At 45.2% G+C, this 26,977-nt stretch overlaps 1 protein-coding gene across 1 annotated transcript; it reads left to right on the top strand.

The window, feature by feature from the left end:
* CCDC169 (coiled-coil domain containing 169) lies at positions 1-26,977 on the top strand (the record flags this gene model as incomplete). The annotated part of the gene is made up of 8 exons (XM_080929175.1): positions 1-83; positions 2,110-2,193; positions 9,465-9,571; positions 9,648-9,688; positions 13,557-13,655; positions 15,428-15,481; positions 19,532-19,608; positions 26,878-26,977. 8 exons carry the CDS (start codon positions 1-3, stop codon positions 26,975-26,977), a joined length of 645 nt encoding a protein of 214 aa, XP_080785301.1.

Genomic DNA, 26,977 nt, shown 5'->3' on the forward strand with positions numbered 1-26,977 from the left:
ATGGGAGAGGGCCACGGAGACACTTTCGAGGGGGTGAGCACAGACCGCCTGAAGTTGGAGCTGCTGGAGGAGATCCACATGAAGTGAGTGGACCGCGTGGACCGCGTGGGCTCCGTCTTTCTGCTCGACCTGAAGGGCAGGAGCTCTGATGGCGCCACGAGGCCCCTTTGCATGGGAATTAATGCAGGCTCACTAGGCATTCACTCAAAGCGGTGTTTGTGGAGAGCTTCTTTGTGTGGGGAGGCGTGCGAGGAGGTTGGTAGTAGGGTGTGGTGTGCAACGCATATGTGCAGTGCCTCTGGTGCCCAAAAGGGGGCATCAGATCGCCCGGAATTGGAGTTACTGGCGCTTGTAAGACTCCTTGTGGGTGCTGGGAACCGAACTCCGTCCTCTGTAGGTCCCCGGCTCTTAACCGCTGAGCCATCTGTCCAGTACCCATTTACCTTTTTTGTTTTAAGGAGGGAATACAAGAGCTGTGCTGCTTTTATAGATCAAATGCAGAGAATTGTCTGTTACCCTGAAGGAAACATGCGATTGGTTTTGACGGTTCTGCAAAGTCCATGTTTTTCTGCTCCTTTTGAAGAACTTCAGAAACCTGGATATTTTTGTAAAAATGAGCTCTGGGACTGTGTGGTTTTTGAGGGAGGGAGGGATGAAGGTGTGGAAGTGTGGCCTTGTGACACTGGGTCAGAGTTCTGTCTTTGAGCTGTATCCTATATCTCAAATGCCTTAAGGGAGAAAAGAAGCTAGTTTATCCTGGCTTGGTGACAAACTTGTAAGCCAAAGTACTCAGGGTAAGAGGGTGTGGCGCTGGGGGACAGTACGCAGAACACCGTTTCAGGGTGAGACAGGCTGGGAATGCCCGACTAGCGTAGCACACTCAAGGCCCTGGGTTCAGTTCTTAGTATGGGCAAAAATAATACAGTATTTCATGTTAGGATCTTGAATACTCTGAGGATTTTGTTTTCTGTTTGTTTTTAACAGGGTTTCTCTGTGTAGCCCTGGCTATCCTGGAACTCACTTTTAGACCAGGCTGGACTCTGGTGCAAAGAACCACCTGCCTCTGCTTTTTGAGTGCTGGGGCTGAAGGTGTGCACCACCATGCCTGTTGCCGCTCTGAGTGCTTTGAGTAGCTGTCCACAGGCCTCATGGACACAGCCCCCGATGTGACCACTTCAGCTCTTTCCCACTCACTCTATACTAATTGCCTATTTCTTAGTCTTGTACCAAACTGAGAGCATTCTCAGTGCAGCCTCTGTGTTTCAGCAGCAGTCAAGGTGTAGAACAAGTCTGTGTGAAGTCACATCTCAGCTCTGTCACCCAGGAACTCTAGGCCACAGCACAGCTTCATACCCCAGCCCATTCAGAACAGCATTCAGGGACACTAAGTGCCAACCCTGTGACATGTTCACTGAACTGTGGGTGGTTCCGTTCGTTTTAGTTTTTGTCTTACATTTGTTGTGTGTGTGGTTACATATTCACAGTGCACAACCACAGGTCTGAGGTCTGAGGACATGCTAGTTGATTCCCTCCTTTCACGTGGCTTGCAGGGATAAAACTCAGGCTGCATGGCTTTGTAGCAAGTGTTTTCTGTTTCCAAGCCATCTCGCCAGCCCTGTGCTGCCTCTGGATTGGATAGTCACACATTGGGCATTTGGAAATATTTGCTGATGGACAGTTCCCTTGTCATCCCGTACTGTGGCCCACTCACGTCCTAAGTGCCTCTGCGGTGCTTTTGACTTTGTAATTTGTATTCCGAGTGCTTTATCAGACCTCTCACATCTTTGATTGGGGCTGTCTTCTGCTACTTACCACCGTAGCTATTCATGCTAATATTTAGCTGGATCCCGAGGAGCATGCAACAGTGTCATTGGGGTCCTATTTAAGTTCAGACACACACTGGTTACCGAAGATTCTTGACCGGTGCATTTTACCGCCTTCTACAATTGGCGAATCCACGGTGTTTCCCAGCGCCTGATTCTCAGTCGTACCTCCTGTAAATGCTCTCCCACAATCATTTGGCCCTGAAGTGTGAGTGGGCTGCTATACGTTATTTCTTCACATTGTCTTCAGTTGGATTCCTACTAACAGCAGTCTTCGTCATCACAGGGATGTCGTACAGCTCTCCACACTTGAAATACAGCATAAGATAGCAGAGCTGGAGACCAGCCTCAACAGTGACCTTGCAGGTATGTGGGTGAAATGACACATGGAGGAAGGGAGCCAAGCTCTCATGAGGCTTCTTGATGACTCAGCAGTTTCCCGATTTCATAGGCTACTTAAGAATGCTGAGCCTCAGACTGTACGTTTTCTACCGTGCAAGCTCAGAGTGTTTAATTAGTGATGCCAATATGTAATAAATTGTCACAAGCCTATTTAATCAAGTAGCAGCCTCTTGCATCTTGTTGGACATGGAACATAATTAAAATCGGGGCTTAGCTGTTTTAATAGGAAAAATATGTGGGGAGGGAAGGGGTCGGTTTCTCTCTCTCTCTCTCTCTCTCTCTCTCTCTCTCTCTCTCTCACACACACACACACACACACACACACACACACACACACTTCTTTAAAATTTGTCACTTAGCCAATCTATGAGCACACAAATATTGACCAAGATCCTGTCACATGCCAATACTTTGAAGGATCTTTGTTTCTTCCATTCAAAAGAAGCTGAGTAATGATCGGGAAAAAGGTCAGGCTAAAATCTTCGTGAGAGGAAAAGTTCTGTATGAGAAGAGGTGAGAGGTGGACATGTTTGAGCCACCCTTGGGGGTCACTGAGTGCTTGAACTCAATGCTAGGGACTCAAGGCTTTTGTTAGGGTTGTGGGAATGAACTTCGGTTTTAAAGCCAGTTTTACATCTCTACTCCTCCTGGGGAGCCATAAGTAGACAGAGGCAGTTCCTACACTGAGATTCCCTCGCCTGAGTTATGTCTAGGTTTGTGTCAAGTTGAGAGAGACTAACAATGACTGTTGTTTACTTACCTACAGAACTGTATTTTACCTCTAATTGGCCTGTAGGAATGTCTGTGGGGCATTTTCTTGATCACTGATTGATGTGGGACAGCTTAGCCCACTGTGGGCAGCGCCATTCCCACACAGGTGGACTGGGAAAGGGAAATGTATAAGGAAGATACCTGAGAAACCAAGAGGGACTGAGCCAGGAAAAAGTGTTCTCCCATGGTGGTTTCTGTTTCAAGCTCCTGCCTTGAGTGCCAGCCCTGTCTTTCCTCAATAGCTGTGAGTTGTAAGTTGAAATGAAACCTTCCCTAAGTCTCTTTTGGTCATGGAGTTTTATCATAGCAACGAGAAGCAGAATAAAGCTTCTATTAAAGACTAATTGGAGAACACGCTTTTTAGCTAAGGCTATAATAGTCTCTACTAGCCTCCAGATGCATCTATTACTGGCCCTGTAGGAGCAGCCTTTAGCCTCACTCACTTACGTTGGTCGGGGTGTCCTGGGGGATCTTCCTAGGAATGGGGGAGGTAGAAGGCATACTGGACATTACTGAGGCAGTACAATAGCCATGCCCATTTCAAACATTGCGGACTAGAGGAGAATTCTAAGGGCTGCCTTGGGGAGGGACGGAGGATGAGGACAAAGGACCTAGGTTGTGATGGCAGAAACGAAACGCTGCAGCCGTTGGTCTAACGTGTAAAATGAATGGTGAGAATAGCTTCCCGCCCATGTTTACTGCGTCTGGAAACTCTCAGGACTGGGCAGTTGTCATTCTCCCCATTTACTCAACCAGCTCGAGGCATTTCAGTTCCTTCTTAGGTCACACCATTGTGACAAAAACCAAAAACCTGGCTACTGTTACTGCTACTGCCACACTTGTACTTGACATGTGAGCACACGGGACAGCGCTGGTTATTGCCACTGTGTAGCAAGCCAGCCTCTCATACGGCTGCTTAAAGTCAGTTATGATCCAGTGGCTGGCTGGGCCCCTCTGGTTGCAGCCCAGTGCCGCCTGGGGCTCAGTAAAGGTTCCAAGGAGCTGGCCATTCAAGATGACTTATGCCAATCGCTGGAGTCCGATGTCGAATTCCTGCTGGGTTATCCGTCAGGACTGCTCTCTGTCTTCCACCCTCCCACAGGTACAATCCAGAGCAAGCATTCTAGACCACAGCAGTAAAACTGCTGGACGAGGAAAGGGTACTTCCGAGGAGATGAGTGGTTAGAGCCACTGTATCCTATTGGTGAACACAGTCATGGCTTCAGGTACACTGTCTCGATCGATCGTTTTGCAGGCAGGGTTTGGAGCTTAGTAGCAGAGCATTGGCAAAGTTTTGAGCTCAACTAGTAACAAAGGGAAGGTCACATTTCACTGTGACCCATGTGAGATGGCTGAGAGACAGCTCTTCCAGAGGACCCAAGTATAAGGCCCAGCACCCACATGGGGTGGCTCCCACCGACTGCAATGATAGTCTCAAGGGATTAAACAGCCTCTTCTGGCCTCCCCATCTACCTACATGTGTGAAGTAGACAAGCACACATACGTAAATAAAAATGCACATTAGTTTGCCATGGGGATCCTAAATACCAGGCCATTCAGGAAGAATGCCATGTAACCCAGAGGGTGGCACAGTCTGCAGAAAGAATGCAGTAGGAGGCGAGGCTGAGGTACATTCAGGAATCCTGATTTAACCTGATGGCAGTGGTAAAGCTTCCGATATTGTTGCTGTTAACCCTACCAAGTTATGGTAACTATTAACCACCGTGGCTACAATCACAGGATGCTGAATTACCACATCCTCTCCCGTCCTCAGAACCCTTACCACCTCTCTCCCATGCTCACTTTCAACTGGTGTGTTTACCCTCTTCTTCCAGAGAGAAAGAGCAATCCCCCAAAGACCGCTAACCCCAACAAAGCTTCAGGATCCCCTGAATCTGATTCTCTCTCTCCCACCCTGCTTCTGGGTGGCCTGGCCTCAGCCAGGTGTAAGTCCCACCCACTGGCACTTGTCAGTGACATTATCCCAGAGGCAGGCCCTTTTCTTTGTCCTTTCCTGGCTTCTCCCTTCATCCCCAGTGGCTGCTGACATGCTGAATCCACTTCATCTGAAAGACATCAAAAGATGGACCCATCTCTTCAGCTGACTTCTCCCCATGTTCCACACGTCACAAAACAGTGGTTTTCCAAGGCCTACTCTTTCTTATCTGTCTTTATTGAATCTAATCTGTTTTGTAAGTGGATTAATTTACGGGTGAGAGAGCAAACACAACCAGTTTTCAAACAGGCCCCTTGACGCCCTTGGGCACTGGCGGGCACCTATGTGCAGGAAAATGTGGTTTCCTGTAGTAGCTAAATCTGAATTTCACCTTAAGCCTCAGCATGGAGACAATAAGAAAGTCATTTGTTCCTTGGTTTTTTGTTTGTTTTGATTTATTTTTTTATCTGGAGACAGGAACCTTGGCTTGCTGAGGCTTAGGGACACTTTCCCCAATCAGGGATCGAGGTGGGGCATGAGCTAGGTTTGCACAGTAAGGTCCCAATTGCCTCAATTGTACTCACTGGTCAGGAGCTTGGTCTCCAGTCACCTGTAACTCCTCTTCAGGGTCACTAGTGATGCTCCGTGTGCTTAGCCAGGGTTCAGGCGTCCTCACCCTTGGCCTGTGCCCAGCATTGATTAGAAACTTTCTTTGAAACGCTCTGTGCTCTTGGCCTCTGGGACAAGAACGTCTCAGTTGCCCTCCTGCTCACTGAACAATTGGCGTTTCTCATCATGCAGATTTCTAAATAATAATAATAATAAAAACAAAAGCCAACTTGGAATGCCTCAGGCTTCAGTCCTCTCTTTAATATGGGTACCGCGTGGGCAATATTCACTTGGTCTCGTGGGCTCAGTGCCATCCTGCATTGATCACGTGCCTCTTACCCCGGGGCCTCCCCTTTGAACTCCATTGGATTTTCTTTTATAGTTGGTTTTACTTCAGAGCCTCTTTGGCTATCAGGCCAAGTTATTAAGGGCTCAAACATTCTTAGACTGGCCTTAGCATCATATGCTGAAGTGTTTTCATAAAATTCCAATTTTCTTATTTCAAAACTCGGAAAAGAATGTTATTGGTCTCAACCTGGTCTAATACTTTAGGTGCAGCACTAGAGAGAATTGCGTTGTTAGAGGAAAAAAAAAAAAAAAACCCACAGATGCTGGCTGCCAACGTTAAGATTTAATGTTTGAAAGTTGTAGCCACGCCAAAAATTTTGTCTTAAAAATTGAGTGTAATTATTAATTAGGAAGAGAGAATTATTACAGTTTTCAATTTGATGTTTTGCTATCCAGGGTTTGACATGTGATCAGTGAATATTGGGACACACACACACACACACACACACACACACACACACACACACACTGCTCTGTTCAGACTGAACCAACCTAGTCTGCCGTAGTCAGGGGCAGTTACCAGAGTTTGCCTGTGAAATTGGTACCACAGTAGGCCTTGGGGTGACTCAGCTGGAAATTTAGAGGTGCAGAACCTTGAAAAATTGCTTGCTCATCTTTAAGCTGGTGAAACACTCGACCACTCATAGAGCCAAGGCAACCGCTTCAGCTGTGTGTGTGTTTCTCAGCCTGGGTTCTAGTGGTTCTCAACCTGTGGGTCTCAAACCCTTTTTTGGAGTCAAACGGCCCTTTCATGGGGGTCACAATATCAGATTCCCTGCATATCAGATTTACTGTTATCATTCATAACAGCAGCAAAATTACAGCCATTAAATAGCAATGAAATACTTTTACGGTTGGGGTCCCCACAACACAAGGGACTGTATTAAAGGGTGTCCACATGTTCACTGTTTTCTCTGTTCACACAAAGACTTCCCTTGGAATCTTGGTGGGGATTGTGTTGTGTCTGCAGATCATTTTTATAAAGTCTCCCACGTTCCTTCTGCCAGATGTGAGCACGGGAGGAGGAGGGGCTCCCAGTGTCCCCTCAGGTCTTAAAGCTTTTACCTCAGCAGCCTTTCAGCTCCCTGTTAAATTCGTTCCAAGGATTTCCAGTTTCTTTCCTTCTTGAAGTTACTGTGTATTTTTCTTAATCTTTTAACTGATTTATTTTTCAGCAAGTTCATTACCATTAATTAGAAACGTCATTACTTTTTGTGTGTTGACTTTGGCTCCTGCTGCTTTGTGAACCGTTTGTTGTGTCTAGGATGCATTCCAGCAGCTGCAGTGGTCCTCTGACCTCTCCCTCCCCTCTCTGTCTTTCTCTCTGTTCCAGCTAAGGCTTTGAGCCCTTTGTTAAACAAGAACAGAGGGAGGAGCTGTCTGTGGCTGCTTGTGGAGGAAATGTTTTCAGTCTCTCTGCATTCAGCACAATGTTGGCTGATGCTGTATTGTGTTGAAAAAAATGTTCTTTCTCTTGGTGGTTTCTTCAGTGCTGTTGTGAAGGGATGTTTTGCTTTGTCGATGGTTTTTTTCTGTATCTGTTGATATGATCATGTGATTTCTGTTCTTCCGTCTGTGTTGTATGCACACAATGATTTGCATATGTTGGGCATATGTTAATAACCTGTGTCTTAGCCCTGACTCTAATGTCATATCCTTTGACTATGAAGTAAAACCTTGCAGTACATTTCCAGCAGATGCCCAGCTCCCACCAATCCAAAAGCCAAGAATGTGACCAGACAGCATCCAAGGCTACCATAGAATTCACCCACTTTTCTATATCCTACCTCTCCGTGGACATACCAGTACCTTAGGGAAGTAGCTGAACGTGTGACTTTCTTAGTCTGTAACTGACAGCCGTGTGCAGACACATCTAAGGCAGGGTGTTGTGTTCGGGGCAAACAATCTATTTTTTTGGGCTAGGGTCACTGGTATTTAACTACAAATGAACCCTCTTGTGCTTTTTTATGGAGATCTGTGTTTTGGATCCATAGTGGCACATTATTAAACTGATGAAATGTGCTCATACAAATAAAAAATTATTTTGGTAGCATTCTTATCTATAAAGCTTCGGTTGTGGTGCAAATTGGGGAAGATGGCTTCAGTTATGTTGTCAGAGATAGAATTGCACCTACTTGGGGACAGTAGTGTCTCTTGGAAGTACATTCAGTAATTTGGGGGCAACTTTCCTCCTCTTCCATCATGAATTTGCTGTGATGACTCTGTGCTTCAGCTTGAGAGGGAGTGAGTCCCAGTGTTGGAAGACTGCCTGTTCCCAGCTGCGCAGATGTGGAGTGTGGACTGTGTAACAAGGTCTGGTCTGTAGTGGTGTTTGTCTGCTGTTTCTCTCTTTCCCTCCGACTCAGCACTGTCGTGCCCTGGGCTTGAGCTCAGTTAAAGAGAAGGAGAAAGAAGCCACCATTTCTTTCTGTACAAGGGGCTGGGCCACAAAGTTGTACGAGAGCTTTCCGTTCCAGGCTGTGTTCATCTACATCATTTCTTAGCTCTACTCTTGCATCTGTCTATCTGTCTGTCTGACTGTCTGTGTCTGACAGAAAATCTTGCTGTGTAGCTCTACCTGGTTCAGTACTCAGTGTACCAGGGCTGCAGTCTGCAGAGCACAGGGCTTCAAATGTGTGCCATCATGACCGCATCAGCTCTAACATCTCAGAGAATGTTTTTCCGCCTTTCCAAGCCTTGATTTCCTCATTAGTAGAACGTTTCAAATCTGACCACTGCATCTGTTAACACTGAAGTTTTCCCTGTAGCAACATGGGTGGTAAGACCAGCTTCAGACATTGGACGGGTACTGGTACTGTTCGTTAGGGTGCTGTGTGAATGTTCCAAGGGAAGAGACATGCTCCTGACACCTCCACCCACCCGGAGTAGAATATTCTATAAGGAAACAAAGTGAAGGGTAAACAGTGGCAGAAAACAAAGAGGAACAAGATGTACAGGAGCCACAGAGGCTGTCCTGAGTTCTGGCTGAGAGACAGCGTGGGAGGATCTGATCCTAGCCGACTGGGAACTGCTACCATAGAGATAAACACTTAAAATGATCTCTTTTCTCATCCCCTTGCTTTATAATGAAGTCAGTAACAACATACAGTTGAGTTGGTTCATATGTTGTATGTGTATATGTGTGGTTCAGCTGGTGCACACGTGTTGTGTGTGCATGTGGGCAATAGAGGCCAATATATGTGTCTTCCTTGTCATATGCCATGTTTTTATTTTTTTGATAATGTTTTTAAGACAGGGTCTCTTAAGGCAGATCTCTTCCCAGAGGTCATTGACTTAGTATGTGTGTTGGGAGTGGAGGAGGGAAACCTGCTTTAAGGATAAAAGCAAAATAAATACAGTGCGATTGTGGCTGACAGGGTCTGTCTTTCTCTGTCCTGCCCCAGCTCTGGGGTCACAGAAACACACCTCTAGACCCATTTTTATGTGTGTGCTGAGATCTAAACTTCTATGAGGCCCGACCCATCCCCCAGCTCTGATTTGCAGTCTTTTAATGAACAAATAAGTGGCAAAGTGGCCATCTCGTCCCCATCTCGTCCCCATCTGTCTTCAGGCAGCGAGTGGAAAACCCGGTACGAGACCCAGCTGGAGTTGAATGAGCAGTTGGAAAAGCAAATCGAGTCTCTGAAAGAGAAAATGGAAAAGGTCCGTGGGAACCCTTCAGGTACAGAGGCTACGCGTGTGCTGTGGGGCCGAGGAGGAGCCACAGCGTATCAACTGTTCCTTTCGCTTCTTTGCAGATAGACTGTCTTCCATTCGTGTCTATGAGAAGATGCCGGTGGTAAGTAGAGGGACCCAAGTGAACAGAATCACCCAGGGAAAGCTGTGCAGTGTCAAGGCTTATACAAAACCTGAACAGAGTTCAGGGGAGCTGGACAAGGACCAAGGCCTTCAGGCTAGGTACCCCATAAAAGCCGGCCAGGATGGAACGCAGACCCAAACACAGTGGAAATTAGCCGGGCTGGCTAAGCCCTTGACTCTGAAGATGTCTGCTGAACACAGAGTGTCTTCTCCATTCCTGAAGTGTGTGCGCTGTTTCCACCTCAACACAAAACGTGTGCATTTGTATACACAAGAGCACACACAGACACACAACTCACACACATCAGCACAGTTACCAGGTCTGCCCTCTCCTCCCTTCTCAGTGTTGCCTGCTAACGTCCTCTCCCTCTTCAGTGTCCTTTACATCTCGGTACATCCCAGTCACATGCATATCTGTTATAAAGCACATTTCTTTTTAATCCTTGGGAATTTATCCTTGAAAGGAGGGTAAAAACAAAACAAAACAAAAGAAAACAAAAAAACCCTCAAGACCTGATTCACAGAGTCCTTGCTGCTGAGAGACACTTTCCTGAGTCCATGTTGAATTTTTACTTGAAAAACAACTCAGACAAAAACATAAATGATATGCCAAGAGGAAAAAGATGCTGGGGGGATATTAATATAATTCTCAGCTGACTTTGTAGGATTCGGTATTGTAACAGTAATTTGTCTTTAATTAAACATACAAGGCATGTAAATGAATGCCGAGTGAGATGAAGCCAAAGGCCCTCTGTCGCAGAAGATGCTGAGTGTAATGGAAGCAGGGTTCGCCCAGGCCCACCCAACCTAACTCGGAGCCAGCCTCATCCTTACCCTCTTCTGCTCCACCACACAGTGCGGACTGCTCGTCAGAACTAACACACGTTCTGAGCAGCTACCGGCAGAGTGCTATCCATGTTTACGGGCCAGTGAATTTTGTTTTTTGGTTTTTTGGTTTTTGGTTTTTTTGTTTGTTTTTGTTTTTTTTGCTTTTTGTAACTGCCATTCTTTAGTGGACAATACAGAGAAAGCTCTCAGTTTGTTAATAACAAATTTAGGAAAAATTAGTCTGCTTGCCTACATTTCTGTTACCTATGACCCAAAATCCTCAAATGTCTTGGAAGGTCGGGGAAAAAAACCCCTCCCTCTCTAGAAAATTGGGAAGAAAAAAAAAAAAAAAAAGCAGGTTTTTTTTTTTCTTCTCCTCTGGTGGCTCACATCGCCATCTTGTGGCATATTTAGATATGGCTGCTACAGCTGTTGTAAGAGCCTTCCTTACTTAAAGTAGAATTTTAACAGGATCTATGTAGTGTGACCTGTAAAATACTCCTTACAAAGCAAACCCGCTGGTCACCTTGCCCTCCGTTCAACTCTGTAGCTCATATAAGGAACATTTAACATTTAAGTGTTTATCCTTGGGAACATGGAGAAGAGAGGTTCTGAGCATCAGGGACCAGGACTCTAGCAACAAGGAACAAGAAACTAGGCTCATGTTCATGGAAGTGAACTGAGCAAGCAACCAAAGGACTGAGCAGTAAGCACCGAGACCTGAGTGCTGTTAACTCAGTCTCTAGGTCACCCATACCTAAGGAACAAATGCTGTCTTCGTTTTCAGAAGAAAGGACAGAATGACATAGAATTACCTGTAATTTTAAATTTTGCCTTAGGTTGACAGAGTAAATGATTAAAATTATTTTTATGGGTCAGACTGTAAATACACAACATCTCAGAATTTCTGGCTTTAAAATGTTTCTTCTATTATTTTATTTTGTGTATTAGTGTGTATTCGTACATGAGTTTATGGGCACCATACATGTGCAGTGTCCAAAGAGGTAAAGGGGCACTGGATTCCCTGGAGCCAGAGATCTTGGCAATTTTGAGCCTCCTGATGTTTGTTCTTGGGAGCCAGACTCTGGTCCTCCACTACAGCACGGAGTACTTTTCACAGCCGAGCATCTCCCCAGCCCCCTCCCTCCCGATGTTCGTGCTTTGGACCCAGACTCTGGTCCTCCACTACAGCACGGAGTACTTTTCACAGCCGAGCATCTCCCCAGCCCCCTCCCTCCCGATGTTCGTGCTTGGGACCCAGACTCTGGTTCTCCACTACAGCACGGAGTACTTTTCACAGCCGAGCATCTCCCCAGCCCCCTCCCTCCCGATGTTCGTGCTTGGGACCCAGACTCTGGTCCTCCACTACAGCACGGAGTACTTTTCACAGCCGAGCATCTCCCCAGCCCCCTCCCTCCCGATGTTTGTTCTTGGGACCCAGACTCTGGTCCTCCACTACAGCACGGAGTACTTTTCACAGCCGAGCATCTCCCCAGCCCCCTCCCAGTTTGTCTGTCTTGTTATGAATCATCAGTCTTTCGGTGCGACTTCACTCAGAAATTGATGTCAGTTAGTTTGAATGCGAACCCTGTTTCTACAGCCCATTGACAAGCGAATTCAAGTTTTGTATAAAGTGTATTAAGTTGCTTTGCGAACTTGTATCATGAAGAGATGAACAGAGGAATCTTACAGAAAGCAGGATATAGGATTCCCATTGTCCACCTGGCTGTAGTAGGCCTACGATCAATCCATGCACCCTCTAATTTACACTCTCCCTAAAGATCAAGGCAGTTTATCTGAAAGCGGTGCATAGCTTTAAACCGGAGAGAAAAGTTAAATGTGCTAAATATTGTAATAATTGGGTTTGTCCACAAGGGGGCACTTGTAATGTCTGTGTGAAGAATCTTCTATCAGGGCTGACGGTATCTGGGGCTAAGTCATGTTACTGTTTCACACTCTTAAAACCTAGAGCAGAATGTTTTAATTTGTAGCTAGCTCCCACCCCTGCCTGTTACTGCTGCTGTTGAATTCTTCAGTGCAGCAATTAACATTAGTTTTGAGGGGAAAAATAGGTGGCTGTTAGGGTTTCCTTTCTGCCTGGGATGGAGAAGTAGGCTTTTTTTCCTCCCTTACTCCTTACAGCCAGACAGATCTGCTGTGTGCAGGACAGGGCCCCGATACAGATGCCAGGAATCCCCAAACTGTGACAGTGCCTCGGGAGACCACGGAGGATACGAGGTGCAACTCCTCCTGTACCTCAGAGTGGCCTCACTAAACACTGGGAAACTAGTGTTTCGGGCAGACCTAAATGATTCATTTTAATCACACGCTTCTCTGACTCTGTAGTGCAATAGTGACTTGTGTGGTGGCTCGATGAATGTGACTTACTGATCTTCGTCACCATGGTCTGTTTCATTTCCTCTTTTAGGGGGGAGAGGCCTTCAGCTCTTCTCTCTGTGGGGATGCCTGGTGTGTCTGGCAGTTTGCACTAGTGTGAGACACGAAGCATACAGTCAGCAGAGAACACGTAGTGTTTGCCTGTACCTAACCGGTGCTGCGGCAGCAACAGTGTGGCTGACAATGTCGGCATGTGTGACCCTGGGAACCATCCTACCAGGGTTCGGATGCCAGCACCCCCATTGGTCAGTCCCACACCTTCGGGATAATGAAATAGTCTATGGAAAATACACATAATTTGACTTCTCTTCAGATCTTATACACCTTTACTTCTACCTTAGAAACTTCTGGGAAGGGACACAATTCTGAGTCTTAGTTCTGGAGACCTTGGGACAGCAGATCCAATTTTGAAATAAATCAAGAAGGCGCTCAGTGTAACTCACTACATGGGCCTCTGAATATGAAGCTCTGTGTGTTATTGCTGTGACCGAGCACACGCCCCACACAGCCCATGGGCTCACAGTTGCACCCAGTTCTTGGCCGTCAGTCTGTGGAAGACTTTTAAGGAGTTTTGATTGTTGCTTAGAACCACAAGTACATGAACTCTCTGTTCATATTTCCAGGAATCTCTAAATGTATTACTTAAACAACTAGAAAAAGAAAAAAGGAGTCTCGAAAATCAAGTGAAAGAGTATGCACTTAAACTGGAGCAAGAATCAAAGGTTGGTTTAATTCCATATGAAGGATTGTTCTTGGGGCAGCTATTTATTTCTGGTATTTTCTAAAAACAAAAACAAACAAACAAACAAAAAAACTGTGTGTGTGTGTGTGTGTGTGTGAATTTCATACCATGCACCCAAATCTCACTCATTCCTCAATCTCCTCACACCAGCCCTATCTGCAACCTATCCCGCTACAGAGAAGGAAACCTCACAGTGGAAGCTGTAGTGACATGGTGTGTCACACAGTATGCCCTTTGAACTCATCTATGTTTGCAAATGTTCATTGCAATGAGCCACTAGGTCTGGTCTGAAGCCTCTGGCTTCTGCTACACTATCAATACTGGATCCCCACTGAGGCTCCTCTCAGATACTCTGCTGTTTCCCGTGTCATGGAGATCCTGCCGCTTTGGATCTACAGGACCGGCCCCTTCATGGGCTCCAGCAGCTCACCACAGGGGTAGATGTTGGGCTGGGTCAGCTCGAAGCCCTAGATCGGGGCCTGGGAAGTATGTGAGCTGGTCACCCTGGCAGCTGCCCCTCACCCACACTACCAGGATGAGCTCTCCAGTACTGCCCCAGCTTGCTCCTCAGTGCCACAGCCTGCGAGGGCCAAGGCCAAGGCTCCTAGTCTCATGCCCTCAGGGCCAGCTCACCTCACCTCCATCCCCAAACCCCCCTACTTCCACCTATGCCAGCAGGGCCAGCTCTACTGTGCTGCCCACTGAGGTACAGCGTCTTCTCAAGTGCTGCAGCCAGTGAGGGACAGGACCAGTTCTTTCTTCTTCATGACCCTGGGGCCAGCTCTCCCACAATGCCCAGGTTGGGGGGGGAACCACTTCAGCATAGCTCCCAAACATCAACAAGGCCCCAGGCAGCAGCCCAGACCAGGGAAGTCTGCCTTGCCTTTGGTGGTAACAGACCCCCTCTGCTGAAAGGCCATGGGAACTTGATGGCAGCACAGGCCAGGACCTTACCACGGCCTTAGGTGGCAGCTCTGGCTACTCACTCCAGCTGTTCCTCACGCCCCTTGACTCTCCAGTTCTGCCTCTCCTCACCATGCACACAGCTTTCTGCTCCTCCTCTCCACCACTTCCTTACTCATGGTAGCGGTACCTGGGCCTCTGGGTGTCTGGGGCCATCTCAGGAGTGGTCTCGAGTCCTGTGCCCTCCCTGTTCAGTGTGATATGCAGGGGTCTGCCTGCCCAGGCTACGTGGCACCAGATGGGGGTTGTCTCGTCTCAAGACTAGCATTTTCTTTTTAATTTTTACTATTTTGTTTATTTATAGATCAAACAAAAAGATTATCCCCTTTCTCGGTTTCCCCCTCTGAAAACCCCCTATCCCGTTGGCCTTCCACACTGCTTTCATTGAAGGTATCCCCCCCACTTCCTCTCACCATCCAACCCTAGCATTCCCCTACACTGGGGCATCAAGACTCCACTGAACCAAGGGCTTTCCCCCCCATTGATGCCAGACAATGCCATCCTCTGCTACATATACAGCTGGAGCCATGGGTACCCCAAATGTACTCTTTGGTTGGTGTTTTGGTGCCTGGGAGCTCTGGGGGTGGGTCTGGTTGGTTGATATTGTTCTTCCTATGAGGTTGCAAACCCCTTCAACTCCTTCAGTCCTTTCCCTAATTTCTCCATTGGGGTCCCATGCTAGCATTTTCTGTAAGTTTCATTTGATATAAAAAGAAGGAGATGTAAGGTCTGACCTGCTAGCGTGGCTTTCCGTCCCTCACACCGGCTTTACCTGCTATCTTTTAACAGGCATATCATAGGACCAACAACGAACGCCGTTCATACATCGCTGAAATGACTCAGGTAACTCCTTTTACTGCAAATTCTAAAAGTTTCCTCTGGCTACAAGTCATTTTGTTTTCCCATTCTTGCTTGGTTGGCAGAGAAACAGATGTTGGAATTATGGAAGGAAACAGACTGGGGTTTTTAAATATGGAGAGCAGAAAGGGAAAAATGTAGCGCTTATGAAGAGATGAAAGAGTCTCCCCAGTTAAAAGATAAATTTGCAGAGTTTCATTCATAATCGCTGTGATGCAGATAGCCTGATAGTCCTCAGCTGTCAGAACATTCCGGGTGTGCTGCTTCCTGTCTGTGGGGGGCCTGAGCACACAGCGCGCTCTGCTGTGAGAGGAAGTGACTGACTCCTGACAGCTTCCATTTGGTTTTCAGTTTCATCTGTGACACTGGTAACATTGGTGACATCACAGAGGCCTTGCTTTACATCACTAGTGCGATGACTTATGTTCCCAGGAGGCTTAAAAGGCTTCATGTTAATGCTTTATAACACCCACCACACCATTCAGCACACACACACACACACACACACACACACACACACACACACACACATTCAATGCTGGCATGCATATTTAATTTATATAACTTTATTTCGATATATGTTTTACGATTAGGATAGGATATGAGTCCAGTTTTCCAATATTATCCAAATAAAAGTATCTAGAGATCAGGTGGATGTTTAAATGATCAGAAAGGTGTTCTAGATTGGAGACATTTAGAAAACATTGGCACACAGAGAGTAATGGCTGACGCATGAGAGACAGGTTAGAGTAGAGACCACATGAAAATGAAAAGACAATTAGGACACAGTTCTGAGGAGCATCAGTGGTGAAGTCAGGGGAGCCAGAGGAGAGTGTGCCTAGGCCGGGAGGGGAACCCGGGGCAGGCTGGGGCACTCTTTACAGTGGTAGAGCACTGGGGGTGATCTGTGGAACAATTCAGAGGACCTAGGTATGGGGATTTGGAGCCCAGAGGGCAAGTTTGGTAGTAATTTGGGAATGAATATTAGGGTCACAGTGGCAAAGGGATGCTTGGGGCTTAGTGCCAGCAAGGTTTGTAGGAAATGAAACAAGATGGATCGGCCCCTGTCATCTTTCGTCCTACAGTCACAATGCCACCTTTCTTGTCCTTGGCAATGGCTTGGAAGCGAGGCGTGTACCTGCAGCACAGACTCCCTTCTGCCTGTCCTCCAACTCCACACTACGCTTGGAGCACACTCTCTCTGTTCCACTCCATCTGGAGCTCTCTTGTGAACACTGTCTTCTCTATGAGGCCTCGACCTGACAGACCTTAGACCATGAAGCCACAGACTCTAGATTGAATTCAGCTCCTCATTTACTTGCTGTGTTAGCTTCTTAAAGAGTAAATGTGCGTGTGTGTGTGTGTGTGTGTGTGTGTGTGTGTATGTGTGTGTGTGTGTTTGTGTGTGTGTGTGTGTGTGTGTGTGTGTGTGTGAGCGCATGTGTGTGTGAACTGGGCCAGACCACTTGCTGTCTTTCATTGCTTTTTGCCTTGTTGCCCTGAGGCAGTTTCCCACTGAGCTGGAAGCTCTTCATTTCACTTAGGTTGACCAGCTAAGCTCTCGGGATCTGCTGGTCTCTTTCTGCTAGAGCTGCAGGTGCACACAAGTGTGCCCGGCCTTTTACTTGAATTCTGGGAACTTGAAGGAAGTCCTCATTCTTGCCAACTGTATGTTCTCAGCCCCTGAGACATCTTTCAGCCCTATTTGCCGTGTGGCTGTTCTGGACCTCACCTTCTTTTGCCTCCCTTGAGGGGAGATATAATGCTATCAGTTTCCAGGTTGGGGAGCATTGACATGTAGAATGATATGTCTGCCACATCAGATGCTCTAAACTCTAGGAACTGGGGATACTATCTCCCCACTTCATCCTGGTCTTTTGATGCTCTCTCTCTAAGATGAGATTTCTACTTGTCTTCTGGATACTTATAGGAAACAGATGTGTTTGCTTTACACAACTGTATGTCCCCGTGGAGGTCAGACTGGGTGTCTGACTCTTCCTCTTGCCTTACTATGAAGAGTGTCAGTGTTTAGATGAAGCCTTTACACAGCCAACAACAAAAGGCCATCTATTCATGTGAAATGCCCTTGAAGCTTTTGTCTAAGGTGAAAAGTCAAAGTCTTTTGCCCCGAAACATCCATTTACCATTATTTATCTAAAAACTTCCCACAGAGGGGGATTAATCTTGCTAACTGCAGACTCATCAGATGTTCAATCAAAGCCAATGCTTTCCAGGAAGGCATTAATCCTGTCCCCAGCATAAATGTTAAGGAGAATTTCACTCTAGAGTGAACTGTTAATCTTGATCATCAAAGGCGTTCTGCTGTGTGCAAACCACAGTGCCTGGGAAGGTTAACGGGTGAGTTTTCTTCCCACACTGAATGAAGGAAAAACTGATCTGTTTGCTCGTTCTGTCTCCTTTCCCATCCACTGCCATCTGATGCAGTCTCTGCCCTCCTTGTCTCCCTTCCTGTGGTCTCTATGGGAAGAATTTCGCAGGTCCAGAGAGCAGTGGAGAAGAGTGAGTGCGCCTTCCTGCAGTGTGAGCAGACAAAGGCCAAGGAAACCCTGGCCTGACCTGCATGCTAGGCAGCCACTGTACTACTTTCTGCGATCTCTAGAACAAGCTGCTTCTCCTGAGGGACTTTGTCCTGTCCAGGTGATTGACAGGCCTGTTTGGATCTTTGCTTAGACTAGGAAGCAGTGGTGTGTCTCTGTTCTTTATCAGAAAGTCCCCTGCTATAGTGTAATCCCATAACGGTTTAGGACGCCTTCAGCCAGGTTTAGGTCTCCACTCATGGCCCTCTGAGCAGCTCCGTGTCCGGATCCCTAAAAGATGTGACTCGGGTTCCTTTTCTAACCAGTAATTAACGTTTGTTTTATTTCTTGGTTTAAAGTTGTGGACCTTGAGGGAGGGTCCAACCCCTGAGTCTTCCAAGCCTGTAAATATCTAACTTGTCACTTAACAGCCATATGGGTGTGTTTTGACTGAAACCCACTATCCCTGCACAGATCTTCTCACGTACGCTGTGTGTGTAGAAACCTGCTTTGTAACGACTCGTGGACACCAGGAATCATTAGAGCAAAGCAGGGCTGACTCCTGAGCGTGTCATAAGACCTGGACCATTTAAGCTTCGCTGTTTGTTCCAAATAACAGAATTTTAGCAAAGGGCACATTAAACGTAAACGCTTCTGGTTTACAGATAAGAGGATGTTGTACTGTCCACCAATTCTAAATTCTTCTGATGTCTTTTGGGTATGAGTGTGTAGTGTGTGTCACGTATGTTCTCATGTGTGGTATATACACTGACAGAGTGTATGGGCACACATGGATGCCAGAGGAGGACAAGTGTCCCACTCTGCCTTCCCCACTCATGTCAGGGCTGAACCTAGGATAGGCTGGTGCTGTGACTCACTGACAGATCTTCACTGATAGCAGTGGGGGTTCCCTACCGCCAACATGGTGTCCTGAGGTACTGTGCCTAGTGTTTATATCACTGACTTCTCTCTGGTGTTACTCTCGATTGGAGAATTCCTTCGAGGCTTCCATACCCATCCTGAAGTTGATTGAAGTTGATTCTTGAACCACTGAGACTTCCATTTGCCTACCCTGGAAAAATCACCAATTAAATGGAATGAAAATACCATCTTACCTTTCTGCTTTCCTAACATATATACGGTGCTTTGCTGTTTCTGCCCTGTTGGTAGGATATGTGTTTTATGTGTGTTTAATGTTGACTACAAAAATTCCTTGTGGTACACATGGGGCGATTGGCTATCATAGTTTTCATAGTTTTAAATATAATTTAAAAGTCATGTGGACTATGGCGCCGAGAGAGGGTTTACCTGATTAGAAAATGGCTGAACTTCCTGTTACTCTTAGCTGTCCCTACACATGCTAGTAAGAGACCAGTTTGTGAAAGAAATTGACAGAAAATTGACTCTTTTAAAATCAGTTGGGAAGTAAAAGGTAAACATGCTGAGTTTTTTTGTGTTTTTTTTTTATTTTTTTATTTTCTATGTGTGTATGTTTCAGATTTCTGGCTTAAATCAAGTATCTAAGAGGCAACAGATGGACCAGCTGCCTAGAATGAAAGAGAGTCCGGTGAAAACGTACGTCTAGGTAGATCTCCCCTTGCTATTTAATTATACTTGTTGCAGTAAATATTAAAAAATAAAAATTGGTTTATCTCTTTATCGGCCCTGAGGTCTCACTCCTCAGGCCCAATCCTGATACAGAGCCTCGCACACCTTTGGAATTTGGTCCGAGCCACCACAACCCAACTCATCTGTGCAACTCCCTTCCCTTGACAGTTTACTACCGCCTGTTCTCTGCCTCCATCCCAGGGTATTTCTGTACCCTAAAATCTCATACAAACACAACTCTATAGCCCGATAGCTTTTCATACAGGTTTATATATTCAACTCTCAATCCACAAACCCTCTATAGAACAAGATTGCATCAAATAGACAAAGATACAAACTGCCCTTCTATATGAGATGTTAGACCTGTAAAATCCTTAATGTTTATAGCTTTTTAACACCAATAAATCCCACCTGGGTCCAACTTGTCCTTGGGAAGCTCCATGTTGCCACAATCTCTAACCTCTGTCCTCTGACCTCCTTAGACCTCTCTACTTTCCCCACCTTCCTCACCCCACCCAGTCACTGGCTTTCCTTTATTTTACTAATTAAAATGGGAAGGTTCAGTTGGAGTCACGTGACTAGGCAGCCCTTCTTGGGGAAGTGGAATTCACATTAAAATACAAGCAGCTTCAGGACAGTCTACACTACTCACTTTTCACAAGGCACTCTCGAAACAGGTGTGTTAAACTAAAGCAACAGAGAACCCAGGCAGAGGTAAAACTACATTCTAACACAGCAGGCACAGTTGACACACAGCAGGCACAGCTGACACACAGCAGGCACAGTTGATGTCTGTCTGCACCTTTTCAGTGGAGAAACATGTTTGTTGCTATGGATACGGTACAGTATAAACTATGGACCCCATGCAAACAAAGCTACTTTATGCTGAAGAATGAAGGAACTTTTAGGTATTTCTGAGATTTTATATATGTATGAACTTTCCAGGTCCTATAGAAAATATGGAATCACCTGATCCGGTCTATATGACAAGGATATTCATATATAATACTGAAAAAATTAAACAAAGTTCTAAGTTAGTTCTAAATCAATCCTGTTTAACTCCAGTCAAGATGAGAAGTTCTCAAAGGACATGTACCATGACAGGTTTCTTTGGTAAAGAATAATGGGGTAACCCAATTCTTAGGTAGATGGACTGAGCATATATTTCACTAATGGTCATTACTTATTTAAATTGCAATTAATTATCTTTACACATTTTTATCGTAAAATTATAGTGTAGTTTAAATATTAAAATTTTACAAAGGATCTCATGTGGGGAAAAAAAAACAATCAAATTATTGTGTCTGAGATTCCCAAAACCATTTTAGTGGTAAGAGACTCAATGGTAAGTTCAAGAATTCAGGACATATCTGTACTTGTGCTAGGGTGTATAACAGAGTAAAGATCCCATTGAAATCCACAAGGGAAAGGTCGTGGAGTCAAGTTTATGAGGACTAAGTAGCAACTTGTCAAGTCTTGTTTAGGCAGAGTCCTGCTGACATACCTAGTCTCTCCAAGAGTGAGACTAGTTGTCTTCATGCACACCAGAAGAGGGCATCAGATCCCATTACAGATGTGTGAACCACCATGTGGTTGCTGGGATTTGAACTCAGGACCTCTGGAAGAAGTCAGTGCTCTTAACCACTGAGCCATCTCTCCAGCCCAACACATTAGGCTTTGATCTCACCACCTGGGTAGCACCTGTTTGCTAGCTTTTAATCTCAGAGAGTCTCACTGCCTGTAGCACCCAATGGCTCTGTTGGCTGGAGTCACACAGCTGCCTAACTTCTAATATCCCAGCATTAACATAAGCAGATTCTGTGATGGCATAGGCACAGAGTGACATTCTTACCACTTGGGGCCAGGTTTTACTAGGACAGGGAGCTGTTGCCATTCGGAGCCTTGTGGGCAGGCTTTCCTGAAGACAGGGGTACGGTGGGCAGGCTGTCCTGAGGACAGGGATCCTGTGCTGCTGTCTCAACTCCTCTCTGCACAGCAACCTACATAGCTACCTTCTATTTTACCTTTACCCCAATCCAATCCTATTTTTAAAACCCACTACTATTTCTTTGAAATCTTCTTTGAGGGAAAATGGGACTTTGAAATTCCAACTAAGGATTTATTCCCATTACATTAACATACAAATCCTTTAACATTCCCAGCACATGATTCTAAAGACAGTTTGTATTCTCACTGAATACTCTTGGGGGTGGCTGTCTCAGAATGAACCCTGAAACCACAATCACCATAGCGAGGTGCCTACTTCCTGCAAGAACTCATCAGGTTTAACTGGAGGATACCCAAAGGAGATCACCAAGGTGCCAAATCCTACCAGTCTCCTTATGGAGACACCATGTTTCAATCTGCTTGCCTGGGGTCTCTGGTGTTATATAGTCTAGTCTGAGGCTGAGCCTGACTGAGGTGCTACATAGGAGGTGGATGTCATGGGCTGGGACTCTCAGGATGTCAGAACTGCCCATTCTGTCTCTGATGGATCTGAACGTGGAGAGATTGTCCACCATTGACTGCTGCTTAATAATCCTTGACTGGATTGCTGAGCTGATGAGTGGTTGAGCAGATGGACTATCACGTTTTCACTGTCTGAAACTAAAAGCAACACTCAGACCTTGCCCAAGAGAAGCATCTCTGTCTTCCTGGTAGTGAATACATCTAAGTGGTTGAGAGCACCTTAAAATATTGCTTCTGAGTTACTGACCTGACCATGGAGTTTTGATATCCTTCTTTTGTTGACTGTTTAAATTTGAGTCGTAATGAATGAATGCTGGGGCTAAGCACCTCACAGCAGCATTGGCCCAAGTGGTGCTGGGCTTAGGAGGAAGTAAACCGGTGGTTAGCATCACTCCTCACCCGCAGGGCGGAGTGGCCACTGTGAGGCACAGTGGAAACAGTGGAGTGGGAGCTGGTGGACTGGATTTAGGTGGATGCTTGGGAATGGTGCTCAGTTCTGTAGCTCTTTTCAACGATTCTCAATACAGTAGAGCATTTACACATAAGACCTGCTCATGGAGGTCATAGGCCCTTCATCCGTGGTAGCCAAAGGTGAAAAAACAATCTAAACTGTTCATCAGTAGATTTGGCCATGGAGTGTATTTCCTGTGGATTATGGACTTTGCAGTAAGGACTTCAAATGATGGTGGATGCACAGAAACAGCTCTCCAAAGAATCAACGGGGGCTTTTCTGCTCTTCTCTTCTCTTCTCTTCTCTTCTCTTCTCTTCTCTTCTCTTCTCTTCTCTTCTCTTCTCTTCTCTTCTCTTCTCTTCTCTTCTCTTCTCTTCCCTTCCCTTCCCTTCCCTTCCCTTCCCTTCCCTTCCCTTCCCTTTTCTTCCCTTCCCTTCCCTTCCCTTCCCTTCCCTTCCCTTCCCTTCCCTTCCCTTCCCTTCTCTTCTCTTCTTTTATTTTGTTTTTCTATGCAGCCTCCTCTTTGCTTTGTTGATCAAAGTTTTGTATAGTGATTGAAGGCCTGTGAAGAAGACAGAGCACTCCTTCATGCTCCAGAATAAAAATGCACCCTTGGGAAATTAATTGTGGCTGCTTGAGGGACAGATTCTTTGGGGGCTTTTTTTTGGGGGGGGAGCTTATTTTTGAGACAAGAAGAAGATATATAGCTAACATCTGCAGCCTTAAGAAATTAATTCAATAAACTATGACAGGATTAAAGAGTTCTGGTCAATTCTAGAAGAGTCTAGAATGTAGATGCTATAATATATAACTGATATAGAAAAGTGTTTATAATAATAAATAGAAAGTATAAAGTAAAAATAATTTTGTATGAATTATTTGTTTAGTCATTTTTACTATTGTCCATGAATTGTGCAGTTTTGTATGATTTTAATGAGAGTAATAAATGAGGAAAAAATTTATCATAAGCTGGCTTGTGTAAGTGTCCAAGTCAAAATAACAGAGTATTCAGTACTAACCTTTTAAAACTGCAGAATACATGATGGCTGAATGAAGTTTTGCCCTGGATTTGGAGCAGACAGAAAATCGATTTTCTCCAACCAAATTATTAGTGTGCCTTTATATGAGCAGTCACTCCCAGACTCAGTTTACCCCCCTTGTAATCTGAGAGTGAAACCTGCACTGGATGGTTGGTAGAAGACATAGAAGGTTTTGTTTGAAAAACTCTTAACTTGATAAATATTCTCAAATTTCATTCCTTCCCAGTGTGTAGTGCATTAGTAAGTATAAAGAGTAAGCAAAATCAGAAAACATCATTTTTGTAAGCAGATAAAAATAAGTATGAACAATAACTGAGCACACAAACAACAAACATGTGACATTTATATTAGCATCATTCTTGTAATGTCCACACATAAAGTGAGCCTTTTTGAGCACAGCTGAACAATATGGTTGCCTGGTAAGCCCACACATACACTCATATGCAACTGAAGCAGCTGCAGCCACACACTGCAGTCTTTATTCTCCAGGTCGAGTAACCATCAGCACAGATTCTAGAACATTCTCCCCAACTCCATAGAAGTATCATGCCCATTAGTAGTCTCACCGTCTAGCTCTTGGGGCTCATTAATCTGTTTGCGCTTTTTTCCTACTATTCTGTCACATGCAGTGTGACAGTAACATGTCTAGCTTCTGTTTTCAAGGTCATCCATGTCAAGCACAGCCAGATTTACTGTGTTGATTAGTTAGCATCCCGGATTATTACAGACCATGGGTTATCTAATCGTCAGTTGATGGGGATTTGAATTATTTATACATTTCTGATAATGTGAATAATGTTGCTATGGATACTCCTGACAATGCTTTATGCGTGTTATTTATTTATTTGAACACAAAGTAACGGGAGTTTTTGTGGCTTAGGTTTGAATGGTCTCCCATGCACTTCTCTCTCCCATCTCTCTGCGTTCCCACTGCACTCTTCTAACCTTAGGATGTCCCTTTTCACTTTCTTACCATTCCATTCCTCTCCCTAAAAGCATCTCCCCCCTGAAGGACCTCTGTCTAGTTTCCTAGCACCCACGCTCACTTCCAGGTGCACATAAAACTTAGAAGCTGAGCTCCACACATGAGCAGAAACACGTGGTACTTCTAGTCCCGAGTTACCTAATTTTGGTATGTTTTTCCTCATGGAAGATTACATTTTCACTGTGTGTCTGCACCACATTTTCACCATTCATCCTAGGCTGACTCCTTCATCTCACTGTTGCGAACAGGGCGACAGCAAACATGGGTGCACACATAGCTCTGTCACGGGGTTAGAGTCCTTTATGTATGTATCAGAAGTAGAGTCATATGGCAACTTTGTTTTTAGTTTTTAGAGAAACAACCACATCATTTTCCTTAGTGCCAGTGCTGCTTGGTATCTCTAAGCGAGGTCTCCCCACTTGCTGTTTTAGTTTTTCTGCTTGAGTGAGATGGAATCTCAAAGTCATTTTACTTGTGTTTCTCTAATGGATAAAGATGTTGGACACCTTTTTGATGTTTGCTTCACCATTCTCCTGTTCACTGCCCGTGTTTTCACTGGCAGTTTGGGGGCTTGGGAGATGAATATTTACATTCTTCTGCATGCTCTAGATATGAATGCCCTTCTGAAATATAGAGGGCCAGGACCTTCACCGTTCTGTGGTTCTCCTCCCCCTCTCGTCTCCTTGCCAAGCAGAGCTTTTTAATTTCCTGTGATTCCCATTTGCTGCTGGCTTTCAATGCACAACATCAATTCTCCCTGCTGTTTCTGTTGTTTGTTTTTATGTTTCTGTGTTGACTTTTGCATATGGCAGTTTCAGCGTTTCATGTTTTAAACTGAGGTTTTATTGATAGCTCCCCCCTTTTTCATTCCAGTTATATTGTGTCTGCATTTTTGTTTATCCATTATTTTTACCAAAAACTGGGCATTTTGTATAATATCACATAGCAATTCTGTATCTCAGATACTCTTTTCCCAGCTGAAGGTTGCTATTATGTGGTAACAGTTTAAAATTCATGCTGTGAAGTTGGTTGCTTTGTCATGAGTGGTTACTATATATTGTGTGGGTTAAGGAAACACTCAACTTGGAATCAACCTCTTTATTCTTGGGGGACACAGCATAAGTGTTTGTATAGGCTCTCCAGACTGACCCAAGGAAAATCCAACTCTGCCTTTTGCCCTCACTTCTGCTCTTGCACCCCTACATTTTCGACAATGGTGAGAGCTCAGGTTCTTCTCATGTCTAGGCACACACGAGTCTAGGTGTGTGTAGCTACACCAGAGTGCAGCATTCCAGATCCCAAGACTGCTGGTGGAGTTTATTAATACCTACCCCCAGCCTGTGAACTCTCCTGGTTAGCTTAGCTTAAAATAATAGTAGTTAATGAAGTTAAATGATGGCTTCAATTTGTTCCAGCAAATTCTCCAAGAGAAATGTTCATGCTGGACCGTGTCCAGAGAAGGCCAAAGAAGACGAGCTTGGCAGTCAGTGATGGGCAGCCCCTGTAGTGTGTTAGCTCCTGGTTTTACCATAGCTATGGGCTGTTGGTTTTCTTGGAGGTAAGGGGCAGGTGTAGGGCTAGGGGAAACTAAATTCCACACAATGCAGTGTCCTCACTAGTCCCAACTTTCTTTCTTTGTTTTGTAAATTATTGAGAATTGCTACACATTTTCTTAGTTCTAGTGTTCTAAACCACTTGCTTTAGAACTCTGCTTTTACCAGCTTCTCTTTGCTTTCATGGGGGAGAGAAAGTTTTTCCTTGGTAGGAGAAAAATGGCAGGTCTTTACTTGGTCGTTTTGCCGAGACCACTCTCTAAGATATATTTGAAAAGCACAGGAGCTAAAGCAAAGAAGTCACCTGCACAAAGCTGCATAAGTCTGTAAGAGAAGATTCCACAGAATCTAAGAACAGAAACCAGTGTATTGGTATTATCCTATGATCTCCATTCTATTTCTTGGCCTCTCCATGTTCTTGACATTAATTCAAGGTAAATAGCAGATTGATTCTCCTTGCCTCTCTTTAGACGGGGCCTTCCACATTGGGTTCCAGATGGGCTGCACTGGAGACTCATCTTTCGGGTACCTGCCTTTGCAGTGGTTGCCCCTTAGCTGCACTGGGACAGTGACGTAGTTGCCTAAGAGTGTGCTGTAGGCAGAACATGTCAGATGAAGACTTCCTTATTCTAGACTGGAGCAGACAGGTCAACCATTTTCTAAATTTGTAGCATACACTGTTTTTGTTGCATATAGCAGTGATAGAAAGATTGTGATCGATGCTTATTTTCTTTCAGTGGAAGACTCAATTCTGTGAACCCGAAGACAACAAATGTCAAGAAAGGACCAGTTAAAAAGGTTTCAAGATCAAACCATCTTCCAAAACTCAACCCATGA

This window comes from Micromys minutus (genome assembly GCF_963924665.1).
Source record: "Micromys minutus genome assembly, chromosome: 15".
Classification (NCBI taxonomy): domain Eukaryota; kingdom Metazoa; phylum Chordata; class Mammalia; order Rodentia; family Muridae; genus Micromys; species Micromys minutus.